The 22,281-nt window shown below is 37.1% G+C and overlaps 1 protein-coding gene across 2 annotated transcripts; it reads right to left on the reverse strand.

Annotated features, from left to right (window-relative positions):
- Positions 1-2,753: 2,753 nt before the first annotated feature.
- Positions 2,754-22,069, reverse strand: DCLRE1A (DNA cross-link repair 1A). 2 transcript variants are annotated; one of them, XM_005566484.4, is made up of 10 exons: positions 22,019-22,069; positions 20,389-21,519; positions 16,953-18,614; positions 15,187-15,320; positions 13,663-13,781; positions 12,088-12,228; positions 10,373-10,518; positions 9,438-9,592; positions 5,131-5,272; positions 2,754-3,337 (listed from the first exon to the last, which is right to left on the reverse strand). In XM_005566484.4, exons 2-10 carry the CDS (start codon positions 20,846-20,848, stop codon positions 3,177-3,179), a joined length of 3,120 nt encoding a protein of 1,039 aa, XP_005566541.3. In that variant the 5' UTR covers positions 20,849-21,519; positions 22,019-22,069; the 3' UTR covers positions 2,754-3,176. The 2 variants fall into 2 exon arrangements, with proteins under 2 accessions (XP_005566541.3, XP_005566542.3); XM_005566485.4 differs by having other exon boundaries at positions 21,902-22,069.
- Positions 22,070-22,281: the final 212 nt, after the last annotated feature.

Raw genomic sequence — 22,281 nt, forward strand, 5'->3', positions numbered from 1 at the left:
TGAGGATATTGACAAACTGATTGTAAAGTTTATATGGAGAGGCAAAAGACCAAGAAAAGTGAATATAATACTGAAGGAGAAGAAAGAGAACTGACACTACCTGACTTAAGACTTACAATAAAGCTATAGTAATCAAGAGAGTGTGGTATTGGTGAAATAACAAATAAATCAATGGAACAGACTAAAGAGTCCAGAAATAGACCCACATAAATATAGTTAGCTGATCTTCGTCAAAGGAACAAAAGCAAAGCAATGGAGAAAAGATAGTCTTTTCAACAAATGGTGTTGGAACAACTGGACATCCACATGCCAAATAATAAATTTAGAAACAGACCTTACACTATAACTCAGAATGGATCACAGATCTAAGTGTACAACACAAAACAATAAAACTCCTAGGAGACATTATAAAAGAAAATCTAGACGACCTTGGGTATGGAGATGAATTTTTAAATACAACACCAAAGGCATGATCCATGAAAGGAATAATCGATAAGACAGACTTCATTAAAATTAAAAAGTTCTGCTCTGCAAAAGACATTGTACACTGTAGGACAGGTACGGTGGCTCATGCCTGTAACCTTAGCAATTTGGAAGGCCAAGGCAGGAGGATCGCCTGAGGTCAGGAGTTTGAGACCAGCCTGGCCAACATGGCTAAAACCCATCTCTACTAAAAATACAAAAATTAGCTGGGCATGTTGGTGGGCGCCTATAATTCCAGCTACTTCGGAGGCTGAGGCAGAAGAATCACTTGAACCCGGGAGGCAGAGGTTGCAGTAAGCTGAGATCATGCCACTATACTCCAGCCTGGGTCAAAGAGGGAAACTCAGTCAAAAAAAAAAAAAAGACATTGTACACTGCCAAGAGAATGAATAGACAAGACACAAGTTGGGAGAAAATATTTGCAAAAGATATATCTGATAAAGGACTGTTATCCAAAATATACAAATAACTCTCAAAACTCAACAATAACCAGGTACAGTGGCATGCTCCAGGAGTCCTAGCTACTCCCCAGGCTGAGGCAAGAGGACAGCTTGAGGCTAGGAGTTTGAGGCTGTACTGTGCTATAATGGCACCTGTGAATAGCCACTGTACTCCTGCATGGGCAACCTAGTGAGACCCCATCTGTTAAAAAAACAAAACAAAACAAAAAACGTAAAACAGCAACTCAAAGTACTGTAATTTTTTTTTAAATAAGAAAAAATAAAATACAAATTTAAAAAACCTCAACAATAAGAAAATGAACAACCCGATTAAAAAATGAGCCAACGATCTGAACAGACACTTCATCAGAGAAGATATATAGATGGCAAATAACCATATGAAAAGATGTTCCATATCATATGTCACTAGGGAAATGCAAATGAAAACAAAAAGGAGATATCGCTATGCACCTAAGAGAATGACCAAAATCCAGGAAACTGACACCAAGTGCTAGTGAAGCTGTGGAGCAACAGGAAACGCTCATTAGTTGTGGGTGGGAATACAGAATTGTATAGCCACTTAGGAAGACAGTTTGGCGCTTTCTTATAAAACCAAACATACTCTTATCAAGGATTGATAGCTGGGTAGTATGATATTCACCCAAGGTGTTGAAAACTTAGCCCACAGAAAAACCTAGATCAGGATGTTTATAGCAGCTTTATTCCTCATTGCCAAAACTTGGAAGCAATCAAGATTTCCTTCGGTAGGTGATGGATAAACAAACTGAGATACATCCATACAAAGGAATAGTACTCAGCGCTAAAAAGAAATGAGCTATCAAGCCACAAAGAGACGTGGAAGACCCTTAAATGTATATTACAAAGTGAAAAAACCAATCTGAAAAGGATACCTACTGTCTGATTCCAACTACATGACATTTTGGAAAAAGCAAAACTATGGAGACAGCAAAAAGATAACTGCTTGCCAGGGGTTTTGGGGTATGAAGTATGAATAAGCAGAGAACAAGGATTTTTGGGATAGCAAAAATTTTGCAGGATATTACAATGGGGGATGTGTCATTACACATTATACTAACCAAGGAATGTACAACACCAAGAGTGACCCTAATGTAAATTGTGGACTTTGAGTGACTATGATGTGTCAACATAGGTTCATCTATTGTGAGAAATGTACCATTCATGTGAGCAATGTTGATCACGGGGGAGCTAAGCACGTGGGGGTGGTAGTAAGTATAAGGGAAATCTCTGTACCTTCTACTCAACTTTGCTGTGAACCTAAAACTGCTCTAAAAAATAAAGTCTTGTGCTGGGCACAGTGGCTCACGCCTGTAATCCCAGCACTTTGGGAGGCTGAGGCAGGCGGATCACAAGGTCAGGAGATCAAGACCATCCTGGCTAACACGGTGAAACCTCGTCTCTACTAAAAATGCAAAAAATAAGCCAGGCGTGGTGGCGGGCACCTGTAGTCCCAGTTACTCGGGAGGCTGAGGCTGGAGAATGGGGTGAACTTGGGAGGCAGAGTTTGCAGTGAGCCGAGATCGCACCACTGCACTCTAGCCTGGGCGACAGATACTCCGTCTCAAAAAAAAAAAAAAAAAAAAATTAGCCAGGCATGGTGGTGGGCACCTATAATACCGGCTATTCGGGAGGCAGAGGCAGGAGACCCACCTGAACCCAGGAGGTGGAGGCTGCAGTGAGCCACTGCACTATAGCCCAGGTGACAGTGCGAGGCTCCATCTCAAAAATAAATAGATAAAGAAATAATAAAGTCTACTAAAAACAAAACAAAAAAACCAAAAGACACTAGAACAAATTTTATATTAATTTTATTTAGGTATGCATGTCATATAAAAGTTTCATCTCATAATTTTAAAGATACATAATTACTTATATATATAATACTTCCATCTAGTTTATTAATTATCATTAATCCCTGGTCTCTGAATCTGCCTCTGCTTCCTCTTCCAAGGCTTGATGCAGAATATAACTGCCCATGGAGGGCAGGGGACAAGAAATTAAGGGTCCCAGGGAGACCCAGTTTCAGTTATCCTTGATGACACTGAGAGGCATTCAGCACCATGAACATGTTGTTCAAACATAAATGAGAAAGTAAACTATCTGAATAATCTCACTGAGGTTTTTCCACACAAAGTGCAGTTCATATCTCTATAGATTTAACTACTAACAAGCTACATCCAAGCTACAACTACTACTGAATACTTGGAGGTATCATCAATATCCGGCTTCCAATTTCCACTCTCTAAAATATTTCTCCATTGTGTTCCTAGATTTCCAGGTGCCAACATTTACGGTAGGTATGATTTTCTGGGGCTTCAGCCACTGGACAAAGCGCTTCATTTCTAGGTAGCTGCTGTGTTCACTGTAAGGAATTCCTGTAATACCAAAGAAACGAAGTTGTACACTAAAATCAAATTAATTTAAAAATACACAATCCTAAAATAGAATAAAACAAAAGAGAAAAGCAATCCACAGTATTTTTGTCAAAAACTCCTTGGTGCTTTAGTTTTCATAAGAAAACCTGTTGATATCTTTTATGAATAATAAAGATTAAGACATTAAAATGATGCCGATATGGTTTGGCTCTGTGTCCCCACCCAAATCTCATCTCAAATTGTAATCCCTATGTACTGCGGGAAGGGCCTAGCTGGAGGCGACTGGATCATGGGGGTGGATCTGTCCCTTGTTGTTCTTCTGATAGTGAGTGAGTTCTTGGTCAGGCATGGTGGCTCATGCCTGTAATCCCAGCACTTTGGGAGGCCGAGGCAGGCAGATTACCTGAGGTCAGGAGTTCGAGGCCAGCCTGGCTAACGTGGTAAAACCCCATCGCCACTAAAAATACAAAAATTAGCCAGGCGTGGTGGCTCATGCCTGTAATCCCAGCTACTCAAGAGACTGAGGCAGAAGAATTGCTTGAACCGGGTAGATGGAGGTTGCAGTGAGCCAAGCAAGCTCTTGCCACTGCACTCCAGCCTGGCGACACAGCAAGGTTCTTGTCTCAGAAATAAATAAATAAATAAAATAATAATAATAATAAGAAGAAGAAGAAGAAGAAGATAGTGAGTGAGTTCTCAGGAGATCGGATGGTTTGAAAGTGTGTGGCATTTCCCTGTTTGCGCGCGCTCTCTCTCTCTCTCTCTCTCCTGCTCCACTAAGGGAAGACATGCTTGCTTGCCCTTTGCCTTCTGTCATGATTTTAAGTTTCCTGAGCCCTCCCAGTCATGCTTCCTGTTAAGCCTGTGGAACTGTGAGTCAATTAAACCTCTATTCTTCATAAATTACCCAGTTTCAGATAGTTCTTTAAAGCAGTGTGAGAATGGACTAATACAGATATGAAACTTAGAACTTTCAAAAATCTATTACTTTTTTGTGTGTATATTTAATAACATGCATTTCTAGAGAGTCCTATTTAATTAGGATTTTCTTCTTTTTAAACAATTCTTCCTTTAGACACTTCACTTAGCTACAGGTTTCAGGAAAATATGGAAGAAATATGAGTCAAATGTGAAGAATAACAAGCAGGAGACTCTCACTTCCAGAGCAGGTAAGTGGATTTGTCCCCAAGCTTTGCACACATAAAAAAAAAAAATAGGAAACCCCCCCCACACACACTTTATCTTCTTTATTGAAGATCAAGTACCACAAAGAAAGGTGAAAAGGGTCCTATTTTCAGTATGCTAGGGTCTTTAGAGGCTTAGGGTAAATCACTGGTCTGGTGACACGTCAAACATGTTTCCATCAGCTGTCACTACAATAAGCCAACTCTGAAGGCAGTGGTAAACCTCCTCCAAGGATGAAAACAGGCAAGTCTGTATCTCCTGCTGTCACCACATCTAACCCATCATCTTCCTGCTCCCAATCTCACACTGTCATCTATACTTCCAGTATGTAAACACAGTAGTCCTTTCAAGTAATTCTGCAATTTCTTCTCAATATCACTGATCACAAAGTGAAATGATCTGTATTTGTTAATGTCTATCTACTAGTCAAGCTCCTTTATATCAGTTTACAATGGACTAGACACAGGATTAGAGTTGTAGAGAGCTTTGAAAACTCTTGAATTATTAAATTCTTTGGTGCCTGTTTTTGTTGGATTTGAACTTTACAACATTTTTAAAAATGTAAAGTAATTATAAACATTAAAAGTCAGAAAATTTAATAACTATACCATATATTGAAATGTTTCCTTTGGTCTGGGGAATAACATCTGCTATTCTAGGGAACTTGTTAGAGTGTGTCCATCCTGTAGGTCGAAACGCCAAAATCTGATTGTATTTCCCACCATACTTCTTCAAATGATTCTGTAAGCCCTATTAAATAAAAATAGCACACTGAGGTCAATGGAGACGGGTTATGTGGAATAAAACAGACTGATTAAAGATGTTATACTGGCGCAGGTGTGGGGAGTTTTCACTTTTTAAGCATTAGCTTCAACAACCTAGTGCCATACTTCTAAAAAATAATCACTGAAAAAATATATAAAATATTTTCTCCTTTACTTATCTGAAGTTAAACAAGTACAGTCTGGAAAAAAAAAAGTATAATGAGACAACTTTAAACACAAGCAAATAGGTATAAACAAATTACAATTCCGATAGCTACCAAAAACAAAAAAAAAAACTACTCTCCAAATCTTACTCCACAGAGATAATATCAACAACGGTAAACACCAATGCAAACATATCTCCATGCATATACACCAAAAGGGGATAGCTAGGTGGACAAATAATTTTATGCGAATGGCATTATACTCAACACAGAGATACATTTTATAGCTGCTTAATAGCATTCTTTTCAGGTGTTTAAGACTTTTACCCTTTAAACACGAACTAGATTTATTTTAAAACTTTTCATACCACTATTGTTCAAAGTAATATGCTCCCCTTATAAGTCTTGAGTAAAATAAAACTTCCCTAAAGTAATCATAAATGATGACGTTTGATAAAACTCTTAGAAAATCAATGACCGAAGTTCAGTCTTTGAAAGATAAGAGAAATACAGTTAAAATAATAATGGCATGAGGGATACAAAAAATCTAACACTTTTGGTCTGGAGATGAAAACCCATAGTTTCAAAGACTTAGAATGAATAATAAAATTCATTTTGTTGATGAACTGGTAACAATCCTTTGATCTCTCTTTTGTATCAAGTAAGAGCCTTTTATTAATTAGAAGTGAATATAAAAATACCTACCATAAGACAACCATATTTCTTACCAATTACTATGCACACCAAAAAAGTTAAAGTTATTGATACGTAACTAAATTTCCATTTCAATATTCTTGGCTCTGCAAATTTGCAAGTTTTTGCCTTGCTCAGTCTAGGACCTTGCTAATGTAATATTATTTGTTTAATCACTATTCCTTCTGCCCTTGTCCTCACAAAGGAAGAAAATAAGAAACTGAGGTTTACAGTAATTATACATATAATACATAAACTGAGTCCAACTTTCAATACACATCATCAAACCTATCCATTCCTATTTGTCTCTGTAAAACCATCCAGAAGAATTAAATGATAACTAATATTTGCTTTTTGTGGGACAAATTAGAGTTACCACATAAACATCATTAACCTGTACCATAAACAAAAACTTCAGGTATTATCATATAAGCCAAATCTACAGAAAAGAAGACTACCAGCAGCTACAAGTAGCCCATTAACCACAATTTGAGAACTATTCTCATGAGGAAATTTATTAAGAATAGTTTAGTCAATATGAAATCCCTGATTTATGACTTGTCTCTCTTTATTAGTTTATTTGTAACCAGTTTGGGAGAAAAATACTTTTAGCAATGTTACTAGAAGTATTTTTTCAGCATGCAAATAATCATCTATAACATCACTGTTACAACAATTTACCACAATCAATCAGTCAGGTTTAAATCAGTTGGTAGTCAACTATGTAGCACATACGTGAACTTGGGATGTTGAACTAGATAGCATGAATGGTATTATTTATAGCCTTTCAAAGGCTTTCAGGCATACCCCGGGCACCTTGAAAACTGTATTAGGATTACCTTTTCACAAAAAGTAATTATGTCTCATGAAACACAACTTTTGGCTGGTAAAAAAAAAAAAATTGGCTCTAATTACAAACATCAGCTTCTGCTCCATGTGTGTTTTGGAGGTAAGAAATCTTCCAAGGCCAGGCACGGTGGCTCACGCCTGTAATCCCAGCACTCTGGGAGGCCGAGGCAGGAGGATCACGAGGTCAGGAGATGGAGACCATCCTAGCTAACACGGTGAAACCCCATCTCTACGAAAAATACAAAAAATTAGCCGGGCGTGGTGGCAGACGCCTGTATTCCCAGCTACTCGAGAGGCTGAGGCAGAATGGCGTGAACCCGGGAGGCGGAGGTTGCAGTGAGCCAAGACCAAGCCACTGCACTCCAGCCTGGGCGACAGAGCGAGACTCTGTCTCAAAAAAAAAAAAAAAAAAAGAAATCTTCCAAAAATATGTAGGTAAACGAGGGACAGGGGAGGAAAAAAAGCTTTTCACAATACGCCGTTTTATATTTTTGCTTTTACCATTGTGAATGTATCACCTATTTAAAAACATTTTAAATATGTATTTCCATTATCATTGCTGGAATGTTTAATAAACAAATATTAAAAGAAAAAAAAGAAATCTTCAAAAAATCAATACCCAGTCACTTTAATGGAGGAAGGGGAGGGACGATGGAAGGCAATACCAGTAAATATCCATTCTGGTGTTACACAGTTGCTAGGGTCAGTGTGGAGGAAAAGAGGATACAGATTTCACTTTCTGCAAGCTTACAGCCTAGTGGGCAGGAGGTCAGTAAACCCCACCTCCTAATGGAAACCACCTGCTCTTTCTCAGCTTTTTCTATCTCTCATCATGTATTATACCATCAGCACCTAGGAGCCTTACAGATTGACCTTTTCACAAAGAACTTGTGTTTTATTATAAAATCCTAGATGTGGAAACATACAGACTTGACTATCAAAAATATAGATTTAATGACTCCAGATCACTCCTCCAAGGACACTAGCCTCAAAAAATCATTCAGAATCAACATTTCTGAGTTATTAAAACCAACTTGAATTCCTGTATTAACAAGTTATGCTTAGGCCAGACGTGGTGGCTCACACCTGTAATATGAGCACATTGGGAGGCTGAGGCAGGCGGATCACTTGAGTTCAAGAGTTTGAGATCAGCCTGGCCAACATGGCAAAACCCCATCTCTACTAAAAATACAAAAATTAACTGGGCATGGTGGCACATGCCTGTAATTCCGGCCACTTAGGAGGCTGAAGCATGACAATGGCTTGAACTTGGGAGGCAGAGGTTGCAGTGAGCCAAGGTTGCACCACTGCACTCCAGCCTGGGCAACAGGGTGAGACTGCTCAAAAAAAAAAAAAAAATTACGCTTGAGTAGTAGTGAAAATCTAAATCTTGTTTAAGTTGGGATTTGTAAATATATGCTCTCTACAAGAAGGCCATATGCATCAGAACGCACAGTCTGTAGAGTGGTAGGCTGCGAGAGAACTGTCAGAGAGGAAGAGGTGGCCCTCTTCCTGTTCAAAGTGGATGCACCTCATTACCTACTTTTCAGGTCTTGCTCAGAAACCTTACTTCATCAATTATTCTTTTATCTTAGATTCTCTCTGTCCCTCACAACATAAAAATCCTCATCTCTGATGGCCAACAAACATGCAACCCTCCTCCCTTTGGCCATCAAAGTATCCAGCCCCTCTTCACGCCATGCTCTAGTCTTCCTGCCTCCATTGCCTCACCGAAAATTCATTCTTTTTATTTCATAAACACAATAACAAATGTGAAAATACATTGTTTCATGCATTATGTTCTGAATTTGTTTTAATATACAGGTTTGATGTATTCAATTGCCAGGTGTCAAAATGTTAGTATATGGAATAAACTTTAGTTAGTATACGAATAAATCTGACAAATAAGCCCCCAAATCCCAGCAAGGTCATACCATATGTCTTAACTTACACTTTAGAACTAATGTTCAAACTTCCTCTTAGGATACACTTCCACTATTTCATTTAATTGTCATAACAAGTAAATTTTCAATATTTATCAATCTAGAAAGGCTTAATATTAATACAGAATAGAATAGACCTGAAGTAAAGTAAGAACCTCTTAGATTCTCCACTCATTTCTCCACTCACCCAGAAAGAACTGGAAAATTATCTTAAAAATTGAAGGTTTTAATGACCAGATAGCTGCATACCTTTCCATTTTTGTTCCTTCCTATATGTTAGTTCTCTAGTTCCTAAACTTCTGGTGGGCATATGAATTACTCTACAGAGTTGCACATCTGGAAAAACTATGAACATTTAAAATTCCTCTTAAAAGATCGTCTAGGGCAAATCTTACTATGGGTGACTCTATTATAATCGAATTCCTGTAAGTTAAATGTAGTTTAAAATCATAAGATTACCTTTTTTAGTTCACCCTAAAAGACATATCTCTTGAATGCTTACCTTAAAATTAATTTGCATCATTGGGAGAAGGTGAACCAATGAACTGCACATGTCGGTAGTGATGAGTGAATTAATTTCTGGTATATTGAGGCACCGTAGAGTTTTATATTTTTCCTGGGACATGCCCACTTTTGAACCTAAAACGTCAGCAATGGCTATGGGCAAAAGAAAAGGTTAAAAATAGTAAACTTACAGCTTGTGAAAAAAATAGTTACAGCTTAAGCAAATTTTAAGGTAAGAATTTACCAAATAAAAGGAAATTCAAAACATTCACACTTTTACCATGATATCTCAAAAAGACAGAAACATTTTGTTAGTTTACTGTGTGGAATAAATTGTGAGAAAACCAAATAATTTAGTTTTAAAGGCTTACTATTTACTATTTAAAAACTGCAAAAGTGTATAGAAAGTGGATAGAGGAAGGGAAGGAACTAAATTTGAAGAAGTTAAAAGCCCCGGCTTTATCATCTTTAATGTTTGATATAATGTGGCCATACTTAAGATGAAATAGAAAGTATTTTGCAAATTAGTACAATACTACCTGGACAAACTAAGTTATACAACCAGAAATCATTTAGGAACAAAAATTAAAACTGCTAACATAATTATTATCCTCAAAGAATGCAGCGATACAACTATGCATTAATCATCTTTCAAAGTTTACTAAATAATAATGTAGCACGGGCAGTTGCTCTATAAATTTCTTATATCTAGAAAGCCTAAATTAAACACACTTATCAAATGTTTCCCTAAAGTCAAACCTTTCAAAGATTAAATGTTTCAAACTATCAAATTTTCCTTCAACTTCAAAGGTAATATTGAATCATTACAGGAAATAATTATCAAATGCAAGAGTAGAAACTTAAAGGGTTTTATGCAAAAAGAATCTGATCTTTATAATATATTAATGTAAATTAGATACACCTATCACTTACCTAGGAAGACTTTCTCTTTTCCAATAGAGTAAGTGCCACAGACAACAAGAGTATGTGGGTTTAGAGTTAGAGCCTCAAAGGCAGTGTTGATGGCAAACTGGATAACCTCTTGCTGAGATGGAAAGGTGTATTCTGGGCTACAATATCTGTAACATGGAATCATGGTACTTACTAAAAGAACAACAAAAAAGCCATCACCTTAAGCTGGATGCTATTTTAGAAAACAAGCATTAGCAACTTACATACAACAGCAGTATAATATATTAACACCACAAGTTATCTCACTGCCTGTAGTTAGAATTATTTACCAGTTACTACTAACTTATGATCAAATTGTAAGTTTTCAATATATCTTTTTCATTATATTTCTTTTATCACTCTCAAATATTGTCTTTTTGAAGACTTTTTTCCACAAGAATATTTCTAGCAAGCCAGCTATTTTAGTTATAAATTATAAAACTCAGTATCTTTTATTTAACTCCAAACACTATCAAAAAATCATATTGATAAGGATTATATCTGGACTAAAGATTGACTTAATAAAAAATGATTAAAGTAATTAAACTAAACATGAATTTAGTGAAACAGTTTTAAATCAGTTAATATTGACATGGTTGATATTAATATCATTCTTTACAGACACAGAATATATATACTATGTGTATATATACGTATACGTACACACACACACATATACACACACACAAATACAACAGATCCAGTTGGTTCTATCTCCATACAGTATAACCCAGTGAAAAATTAACTCTAAGCTACTATCTATCTATCTATATTTGAGATGAAAAGCAAGCACTTTTTCACTAAAAATGTAATAAGCCACAAAAAACAAACATTTTTCCCAGTTTTTGGAATTGTTTTTGCTAGTCAACCATTAGAGAAGAGGAAGAAAAACTTTCTCATTAAAAACCCATGAGGAAATTCAGAATCATATCAGAATAGAACTAGGTAACAAAAAAGGGTTTTTTTTAAAAAAACTTATTTTCTTAATTTATCCAGTGCTTAAAACTCATATAGAAGAGTGGAAAAATCAGTTACAATGTGAGAAAACTGGATGCGGAAAGACCATCTTTTATTAAAATATCGTACCCAAACGTACTTCTCCTTGAAACAGGTTGAAATGGTTAAGATAATTTCTAATAAGTTGGTGAGATATTTTAATATATAAAATCACGTCATATACCAGAAATATATACAATTTTTATTTACTTAATAAAGCTAGGGAGAAATACACACACAGTTAAAATGTAATGGCTTATGCCATTATATTTATAGTACTCAGGAATTCAAAACTGTCACTTATAAATTATCTTTTAAGAAAAGAACAACAGTAACTTTGGATACCCAAAAACAGAATCACATTTTGGCCTCTGTCTTCTCTTCACAATTAGTAGCTACACAGTTACTCTTAAAAGGGTGTCTTCCTAAAGTTTGCTCCTAAGTTTTTCTTCCTTGTTTAACAGGATTCTCATATAACATGTTTTCAAAAATAAATTGCAAAAAAAATGAGCTGTAGTCAGTTAACACATGCAATCTCAAATTTGCCCTTAACCAAGTATATATGTATTTTTCAAACAGCAGCCCTCTGATAAAGAGCCTTAAAATAATGATTGGCAATAAGCCGTCATTTTGATAACCATAATACAGAGAGCAAAGGCTGTCAGTGGGAAAAGGAAGCACACAAAAAAAACCTCTCTTACGTGGTATCTAGGTACAGCATATGGACTTTCTGGTCCGCAAGAAGAGAATGTTCCATGCTGGGATCTGCTCTGAAGTCTCCCGTGTGTAATATGACAGTACCATTAGGAAGATAAAAGAGGATCATGACAGCACCTGGACAGCTGAACACAAATTTCAAAGGAGTGTTCTTAACACAGGCAAGCACCTCAAGGAACAGTATCTATTTCAATTATCACCAAGTTAGCACACTTTACTAGCTGACCACAATGACATAGCACTGCACTACAGAGGAAATGCAGCACTTCAACTCAAGGCAATTTACATCATAAAAAGAACTGATGTGCAGGAAAGGCAGACCCAGGTTGCTCAACCTCCACACATTCCCAAGAAAAGCATGTCTTCAGGATTGGCCCTTGGCTGGCTCCTGGGAAATGAACTCTGAATCCTAGGAATATTATGCCTGGTAAGACTGTTTTGTATGCCTGAGACATCAAACTATGTGATACTAGCTTGATGCTAACTTTGTGATCTATGGTGAAAACCCCATAAAGTTGACTTTAAAAATCAGAACTTGGCCACCCATAGTGGCTCATGCCTGTAATCTCAGCATTTTGGGAGGCCGAAGTGGGCAGATCACCTGAGGTTAGGAGTTCAAAACCAGCCTGGCCAACACAGCAAAACCCCATCTCTACTAAAAATACAAAAATTAGCTGCGTGTGGTGGTGCGCGCCTGTAATCCCAGCTACTTGGGAGGCTGAGGCAGGAGAATCGCTTGAACCTGGGAGGCAGAGGTTGCAGCAAGCTGAGACTGTGCCATTGTACCCCAACCTAGGCAAAAAGAGCAAAACTCTATCTCAAATCAGAACTCAAACTGGCAATTAAAAAAAAAAAACAGCAGCAAAATTAGCAGACAAAAACTTAAAGGCAACCTAATGTAATAGCTTGGCCTGGATTTTAGGAAACCTGTATTTAGTCTTCTTTCTCTTCATCTATGACCTCTATGGTACAGAGGGCTAACATTCTATGGAAAGCAGAAAGCGGCAGAGTTGATAACATGAATGTGTTTTGACAACATGAATGCTGATAGTACTTTATATTAAAAGAAAAAAAGAGGGAAAAATAGAGGCTATTTCCAAGAAACAAAAATCTTACAAATCTCTAATATCTAAAGCCTGAATGATTTCTTAAAGAGGGGTAGGAGGAGAAAAAACTGACCCTCTAGTATCCGAATGGAGTACAAGCTGTTAATTTATATATATGATACTAAAGAAAATGGCAAAATGTTATCTTGCAAAGAACAGCAGCAACAATACGTTAAGGTATTTTAAAAAATAAGATGGAATCTCAGATGTCAAGTGTAGTAATTTAAACCGGATAAAAAAATGGGTTAGATAACATTTAGAGGATCCCTTTAATTTTAATCTCTGCTTCCATAATTGGGCACATTATTTTTCAAAAGGAGAAACATCTTACTCAAGTTTTAAGAAATATCAAGCATATTAATTATAATGGAAAAAGTTATTAAATAATCATGCCAATGTGTTGTCCTTTTGAACATTTAAAAAATGTGCTATTAAGATGACTTTAATACTTACTGATTGGCATCAAGCAAAACAACTTTGACACCATTCACGACACATTCAATGTCCAGTGGCAATGTATGAATATATTGTTCTTGCACATGAAGTTTGTTCTTCAACAAATTGCCAGTTATCTGCAAAACAGGACGTGCTTATCGCTGATGCAGTAAAACATTAAATAAGTATTTTATTTCGTATCTAGTTTAGAACCATAGCATCTTAATAACATCCCTTTTCCTGCTCATATTTAAGTAAACACTCCACAACGCCAGAAAGAATTTCCTGTAATGGCTGTGCCACTACTCTGCTTGAACATCGTCACTGACTTCACCTCATCTGTGAAGAGTCAATCCTCACTATGACATACAAAAGCCTGACTGATCTGGTTCCAGCCCATTCCTGTGGATTTGTCTCCTATTATTCCCTACCTTGCGTTCTAGCCATTTTGAATTATCTGAAGTGCCTGGAATGGGCATATTTCTCAGGTGCCTGTGCCTTTACATAAACTTTATTCTCTACCTAGAATGCTCTTTCCTCTGCCTGGTCCTGGAATCAGACAGATTTGCATACAAGTTCAGACTCTGCCATTACTATCTCTGTGACCTGGGGCATGTCACTTAACTTCTCCAAACCTCAGGTGTTTCATTAATAAAAAGAATTCTTGAAGCACGCTTCAAGAATGCTGTGAGGATTAAATCAAATTCTAGTTCAAGCCTTTGGTAATGAGCATTAAAGTGTTCACTTTTTAATAATTAGTTCAAGGTATCTTTTACCACAAAACTGTGTCTAACCTTAGCCCAGGACAGGGTAAAGCACTCTCTTCTCCCTACTCCTAGGTACTCCATTCATTTTTCTATTATAATACCAATTCCCATGTGGCATTATTTATGAATGTTTCCTCTGGAGGTTATAAGCTCCTTGAAGCTCGATACAGTCATGTCCCTCAGTATCTGCAGGGGACTGGTTCCAGGACCCCCTGAGGACACCAAAATCTCAGGATGCTCAAGTCCCTTACATAAAATAGCACAGTATTTGCATATAACCTATGCATACCCTCTTTAAATCATCTTTAGATTAATTATAACACCTAATACAATGTAAATTCCATGTAAATAGTTGTTATACTATATTTTTAAATTTGCATTATTTTTCATTGTTGTATTATTTTTTATTTTTGAATCTTTTCGGTTGCAGTTGGTTGAATCTATGGATAGGGCACTCACAGATACAGCAGGCTGACTGTATTTTGCCTAGAATCCATTTAGGCTTTCAGTGAATGTTTACTGAATGCAACTTCTTGTTTTTAGTACTTCGTGAAATAGTTTATCTTTTGTTTCCATGTAATAAAACATATATTTTCTAAAAACTGAAACTTGATATTAACTCGTTTAACTTTAGAACTTTTATGTGGAATATGTTTTCTCATATTTTTTTCTAGTAGAATGAAAGATCTGACTGTTTTAATTATTCTTTTTTAACGAAATTGCTTAGAAATTCACAGCATTCTACAAAGTCAAAAGTTAGAATACTAAAACTTACCTCACTACAATAAACTGGAAATGTGAAGTGTTTAGACAATCCAGCATAATGATCAGAATGAAAATGTGTGAGAAAATAGGCTGTGCAACCTTCAACCATGCCATACTGAAAGGCATCAACTGTAAAGCCAGTTCCTGCAATAAAAATACCAACACAGTAGGCTGAGCAAGAGCTAACAAAGATACCCAATTTGATGATAAATACTGAATGAACCCTCTATCCTCTTTACCTCTTATTTCCAATTTAACTATATTTAAAAACTTATACCACATAAATTTAGCAAAAGGTAACACTAAATATGAGAATGTCTTAAAAGTTTCTACCAAGTATCTCAGTATAGAGACCTTTATTTGTGAATAACTGCACCAAAGAATTTTTTAAAATTCTAGGTTACAAACCAATTACTTCTTTGTTTTAACTAATACTTTCATAATACTTAGCACTTGACTTCTGCAAAACAGCAAAAGGAGAATGCTAACTTTCTTCTAAAACATGAATTTTCAGTGGGGGCAGTATTGATCTAAGGAAGCCAAAATGCTTGAGGGCCAACATAATCTCACATATGACACAAACAATGTATCTATCATCTTTGAATTTCGCTGCACAGTCAAACTGGAGAAGAGGGGTGGGAAACAAGAAAAAAAATGTCTAAAAAGGTTCCTTAGAGGAGCAGTGATGAAGAAGAGGTTGAGAAATACTGTTGTAAAATGTGCTCATGCAAGAAATAATTAAGTGTACTGACTGGCGATGTGCAAATAAATAAGCATAACTTCTCAATTCTACTGAGGCTTATCAACACACGGTTTTAGGATCATTTAAAGTATAGAAAATTGGCCGGGCTCAGTGGCTCACGCCCGTAATCCCAGCACTTTGGGAGGCCGAGGCAGGTGGATCACAAAGTCAGGAGATCGAGACCATCCTGACTAGCATGGTGAAACCCTGTCTCTACTAAAAATACAAAAAAAAATTAGCTGGGCATGGTGGTGGGTGCCTGTAATCCCAGTTACCTGGGAGGCTGAGGCAGGAGAATGGCGTGAACTCGGAAGGAGGAGCTTGCAGTAAGCTGAGATCACGCCACTGCCCTCCAGCCGGGGTGACAGAGCAAGACTCTGTCTCTAAATAAATAAATAAAATAAAGTACAGAAAATTAATCAAAATAATTACTAAAAACACCACTTGTGTTATGAAGTATATAAATGCTATTCTATATATAAATGCTATATTAACAAATTATAGATCTAGAACATCAATAAAGCACTTTAAAAATCTTTCAGCAACCAAGTATATGCTGGCAGCAACCAAGTATATGAAAGGGCAGAGAAACTAAGTTCTAATACGGTTTTTAAATTTTTGGCATTTACTATGATAGGTAAAACCTGTGACATTTCCCATCTTTGAAACTATTTAGTACTTTGCATTTCTCACAAGCATTTAGAGGCTGTCTTTTATTATAGTTATTTACAGAGATGCCTTTCCTCCTTTTGTATTAAGCTGAATCCCTACTCCTCTCTTACTAATCTTTCTATAGCCTGTAATATCTACCTAACTAGTATAGTCACTTACATAGAGGACATGTTTAATAGAAACTTGATGAACTGAATGGAGCAAAAAAAAATAAAATAGGCAAAAACCAAATCTACGTTAGAGGCTCATGAAGTATCACAAAAGCAAAGGAAACACATACGAAAAATTGTTTCACACACACACACACAAAGTTCAAAAATGTTGTCTTTGTTGATACATAGAGTATTGATATTTCAACTTACCAGGTATTTTCTTGTAGAACGGACATGTCTTTTTTCTTGATCCTCCTACATTAGATGACTCTGGGATTTTCTTGTTCCCCCTTTGCAGCCCACCATGAGCTGATTTTGTGAACACTTTGACTTTACTTAAATTGACTGCTTCAGATTCAGTATTAATAAGGTGATCTGATCTCTTCTGATACACTCCTTCCTGCAGTGAATTTTTTTTACGTCTCTTTTTTTGACGCTGTGACCTCTCACTAGAAAGTTCCACAGAAAGCTGACTCTCATTTAAATTACTTGCATCAAATTCTAAATCACTTAAAGATTTTTCTGCCTTCCTCTTGAAGTGCGAGGACCTCTTTTTGTTAGGACTTGGAACTGGATTTAAGTTTATCCCTTCTAATGCACTTTCCCCTAGCAATTTTTCTTCTTTTCTTTTGGGAGGTAGTCCAAAATACACACCTATATCCATTTGCTTCATTACCTTGGTAGAAGGATGTCTTGCATTACACTCAAGACCAGAAGGCAATATTTTCAAATACTTAGGAGCAGGTGTACTAGAAAAGTTTTCTGTATTTAAAATTGTAGCTTTACCAACGGGCACACCATCTAATGCCTTTCTGCAGCAACATGCTGAGTTAGTATTATTCTTAGCATTCAAGTTCTCACTTGATAATTTTCTAATTTTACTTTGGGTTGGTTGGGAAGAAAGATACCCTTCTCCCTGACTTTCAAAAGGTTTCAACATTGAACTCTTAACTAACGGAAGAGAAACCTGATTGTAAACAGCTGATTCTTCAATTACCTGTTTCTGTTTATTTGATTGAGCTGAGTGAAATTCTGGCTCATCTTGTTTTGCTTTAGCTACCTGATGAACAGAAGCAGCGAGCTTTCCTGCCAATGCAGGTGGAAACAACACAAAATCACCACCAGTACATGCCAGATCATAAGGCAAAGTACTCTCATTATTTTGGGAAATAGGTTGAGACAAATCATTTAGACTATTGAATCTATACAATCCTTCATCATACTTATCCTGAGTTAAGAAGCTGTTCATTTCGCGGCAGCTCTCATCCTGGTCCTTCAGTAAGGGACCATGTCGTTTTTTAAAAAAAGCACAGCTGTCATCATCTTCTTCGAGGCTGCCATCTTTAGAGCTTTCGGTAAAAAATAGTTGTTGTTGTGAATCATCCAGTTTTTCATCGGTATCGTGAGTGTCTTCATCACTTTGAAGTGGAGAATAGGAGATTCCACAGTCGCTAAAGTCATTTTCTGGCAATGGTAAATTTATGTGTTCTGAGTTGTTTTCAAGACGCAAAGCAACTCCTACCAGTTTGTCATTCTCAACAAATTCTGTAAATTGTAGAGCTTGTTGGGACGTTTGGATATTAGCAGAAATCTTTTCACTGGCTTTGGTTGGAGATGGAGACTTTTTTAAATACTGTGTCATCAGTAAGGGATCACTTGAAACCGAGTTATCGGTTTGGCTCTGATACGAAGACCATCTTTCCTCAAGACTACAAAGAACACCTGACTTGGTCTCACTGAAACTGCCACCTGACGCAGGTGATGGGCTGCTAAAAGGATGATCACCAGCCCTGCTTTGAGCTAGCAGGAAGTGAGTGTATCTCTTGTAATGAAAAGGAATGGTTGAGGTACACAGAAGACCATCAGGACATTCTGAAATTTTAATAAAGAAAAAAAATTACAGGATCAAAGAATATACTAAGCTTTGACAACATTAGCAGTATAAATTGGGTTCCATTATTTAACATTCACGTTGTATACAATAAAAAGTAACAAGTTTAATAAGAGTAGTTATAATTGTTGATACGCTGAACAAGTTTTAGATTCTATTCTAAGAATAGAATTTGAGAAATTGGTTAATGATAAGGCTTTACTAATTTGGAAACTATTCCCTGTCATACTACCATGATTGAGAAACTTTCTATAAGCCATCTTGGCATATCCCTGTATATGTTAATTTCCAGGTTTATAAAAAAATGACACCTCCCTCCCCTCAAAAAAGATGTTATATTTCTTATATTAAATTAGAAAACGTCATGGCTTACAACCTAACTTAAAAATGCCTCTTAAAAGCATTTGTTATAGAATGGAATTTAATTCAAGAGAGCCATCTGAGAGTCTATTCACAGGAGTTTAGTGAAAAACCGAAGGAAAATTTTTTTGAGGTGGCTTCATCCATAAGACATTTCACCCTAAGGTCTTCAATCACGGACTCCAATTTCCATTCTTGATTTTCAAGTTACATGAAAGAATTTATGAGGTTTTCACTTGCTATCCTTTTATGGGAAAGGCTAATGCCAAATTTAAAGAAGAGGTTTTTTTTGTGTGTGTCTTCATGCAGTACTTTAAAATAACTACAGGTTAACAATAAAATTTATTCTGAATCATAGCTAACATGAAAGCCATATTGAGTATTTTTTTATTTTACTGAATTTAACTTTTTTAGATGAAACAATCTATATATGGAATATAAATGATTTTAAAATATAAAAATAATCACAACAACCCGTTGTCCATATATATTCCAAGTAGGATTTTCTACGTTAAATACTTATTACATATTTTAGAAGATTAAAAAAAGCATACTTTTATTATCATTTGACACATTTATTGTTAGAATCTTAATCACCTAAGACTCCCTCACAGTTCCTCTTCCTGTATACATTAGCATGATGACTAAAACATAACCATATTTAGAAACCATACTATATCTATGCTTTTTTTTTTTTTTTTCAGACAAGGTCTCACTCTGTCGCCCCCGCCAGGCTGGAGTGCAGTGGCATGATCACAGCGCCTCATAGCCTCCACCTCCTGGGCTCAGGTGATCCTCCCACCTCAGCCTTCCAAGTAGCCCACCACACGTGGCTAATTTCTGGTATTTTTTTTTTTTTTTTTTGTAAAGACGGGGTTTCACCATGTCGCACAGGCTGGTCGTGAACTCCTAGGCTCAAGTGATCCGCCTGCCTCGACTTCCCAAAGTACTGGGATTACTGGCATGAGCCACTGTGCCCAGCCTATTTATAGTTTTCTAAGGAGTTCCATAAAAATAACCAACTGGGCAAGTTACTTGACTTTTAAGAACTTTCATCTATAAAATGTCAATACTACCTACCTTATATGGTGGTTGTGAAAGTCGGGTAAGTAAACAGTGTGAAAGTACCCAGCATAGTAAGGATTCAATTAACATTTATGGAAAATAATCCAGATACTTAGGAACTTTTATGAAACAACCCAACGTATTTAAACTGTTTTCTAGTCTGCCATTTTCTTTACTATTATACCGTTGACAAGTATGGGGGGTGTCTCCCAGTGTCCCATCTCTCTTTTAGTTTACTGCTTGCCTTCCTTGTTTCACTGAATTGGTATGTCTGACCTAATGAAGACTTTTTAGATGATTTAGAAACTGCTAGCTTTTCTGCAGTCTTACCTGTTTCAGAGCGTGGTGGAGAATCCAAACATTCAAAAACATGCCATCGAGGTGTCTGCCCTATCAATGAGGAAAAAGGCATCTGGCAATTTGGACAGTATCCATCATAAACTGGACGTATCTTTGGGGACACGCGTTGGCTTCTGTGAGTTCTACAGAGCTTTCCTGGAGTAGTCTCCTTGTCTTGGGTGTGCTGAATACTATCTCCACAACTTGAATTCTGACTAGAAGCTACAGAAGTCTGACAATCTGCATTTTCAAGGGGCATTTCATGGTCCTTCACCTCTTTAGCTTCTGTGGCTCTTTTTCTGTTTCTATTCCGTTTTGACTGGTGTTTTCCATCTGTTCCTTTTTCAACAGATTTTGGAATATTTTTAGAGCCATTATCTGGATCAACTCGTTTTGGTTTTCTTTTAGATTTGTATTCCCAAATGTCTTCTTCGGAAATGTCTTCTAACATGGCAAAATGATTTTATCATTCAAGAAGTATTAATCTTAAGTAAATTGAGAGTCCATTTCTTGTCACAAGAAGTTATAGAATTATTTTGCTGGGAAAACAAAGGTAACAAAACCCCCACCAACTCAATGGGAATCTGGAATGTTGGTAATGCACATATTGGCAAGCTACAAACCTTGTATCTGACAACACCTGCTGTTCCATACATACCACAATAAAACTAAGATAAACCTATCACAGGAGCAGCAACTGTGGAGTTCTCCATTATGGGTGCTATTTCGTTCAAATATCTTGTCCTTTTCCAGGACTTGATTCATAAAAATAAGAATAATACTTCGAAAATTAAGCACTAATGGGAAATATAGGTTCAACAGCTTAATCTTAGAATGAGCTTTGTAACATTGTTATGAAGCTACTGTCGTTCTCTCAAGTGGACAACCGTCCAAATAATTCATAAATCCAACCACACTCCCTGGACAAGTGGATCAACAGGTATCCTAAACACTAAATGGCTATCTCAGTTTACCAACAAAACTAGTCACAACATAATCAAAGAGATGTGTAATTCGCAAAAAACTGCGAAGTCACTGCCATTATCCACGACTAGTGGATACTCAACCACTTCAGTTTCCCGGGACAGTCCATGATCTTCCTCCAGCAGCAATGAACAATCCCTGCACAGTGAACAAGAAAAGTTCAGATATGTGAAAAAAGTTCAAATATGTGAAACGGTGGGCTTGTATTGACGTCTGACTCCGTATTGCACCCATGGTTCCGAAGGTGGCCAGCCCTCTGTCCACCTCAAAACGGGGTCACACGCCAGCCTCTCCCTTATCTTCTGGCATTAGAGGCTGCAAGGCCAGGAAGCGGGGCCTTAACCCTCTCCAGGAAGCACAGCCAGCTCCAAAAAAGCCCTCAGAGTCCTCCCCTTTTGAAGACTCTGAGGTCTGCCCTCAAGGACCCTCGCCGCCGCCCACCTGCCACTCGGCGCCCCAAGGGAGCCGCTCCAGCTGCATCCGCTCCCCTCCGCACCCCCACCTAAAAATCTGTTCGCACCCGCACTTTCAGCACTCCCAGATGACAAAACGCTGTATTTGTAAGTGAATGCCATTCGCGCCAGTCACTCCCAGCTTACAAAACCTTCTCTCTGGAGGTTATCCCTACCCCCTTTACCTTTAGCGTCTTGGCGGGAACAACTTCCCGCTGTCATTGCCGTGTCGAATCGGCGGATGCTGGTCAAAGAGAGAGACTTTAAAAATACTTTAAAAAAATAGGTTGCTCTTTTAAGTCCTACGGATTTATTGTATTTTATTTTTGTTCGGAAGCCTGCTAATTCCCAATGTGAAGGGTGGGGGATGGTTCCCTTTGGGCCTCTGGGAAGCTGTTCCTGAGGCCTCATTCCATGTTGAATCTGGCGCTCTCAATGTCCAGGCTCG

The sequence above is a fragment of the Macaca fascicularis genome, chromosome 9 (genome assembly GCF_037993035.2).
Source record: "Macaca fascicularis isolate 582-1 chromosome 9, T2T-MFA8v1.1".
NCBI lineage: Eukaryota > Metazoa > Chordata > Mammalia > Primates > Cercopithecidae > Macaca > Macaca fascicularis.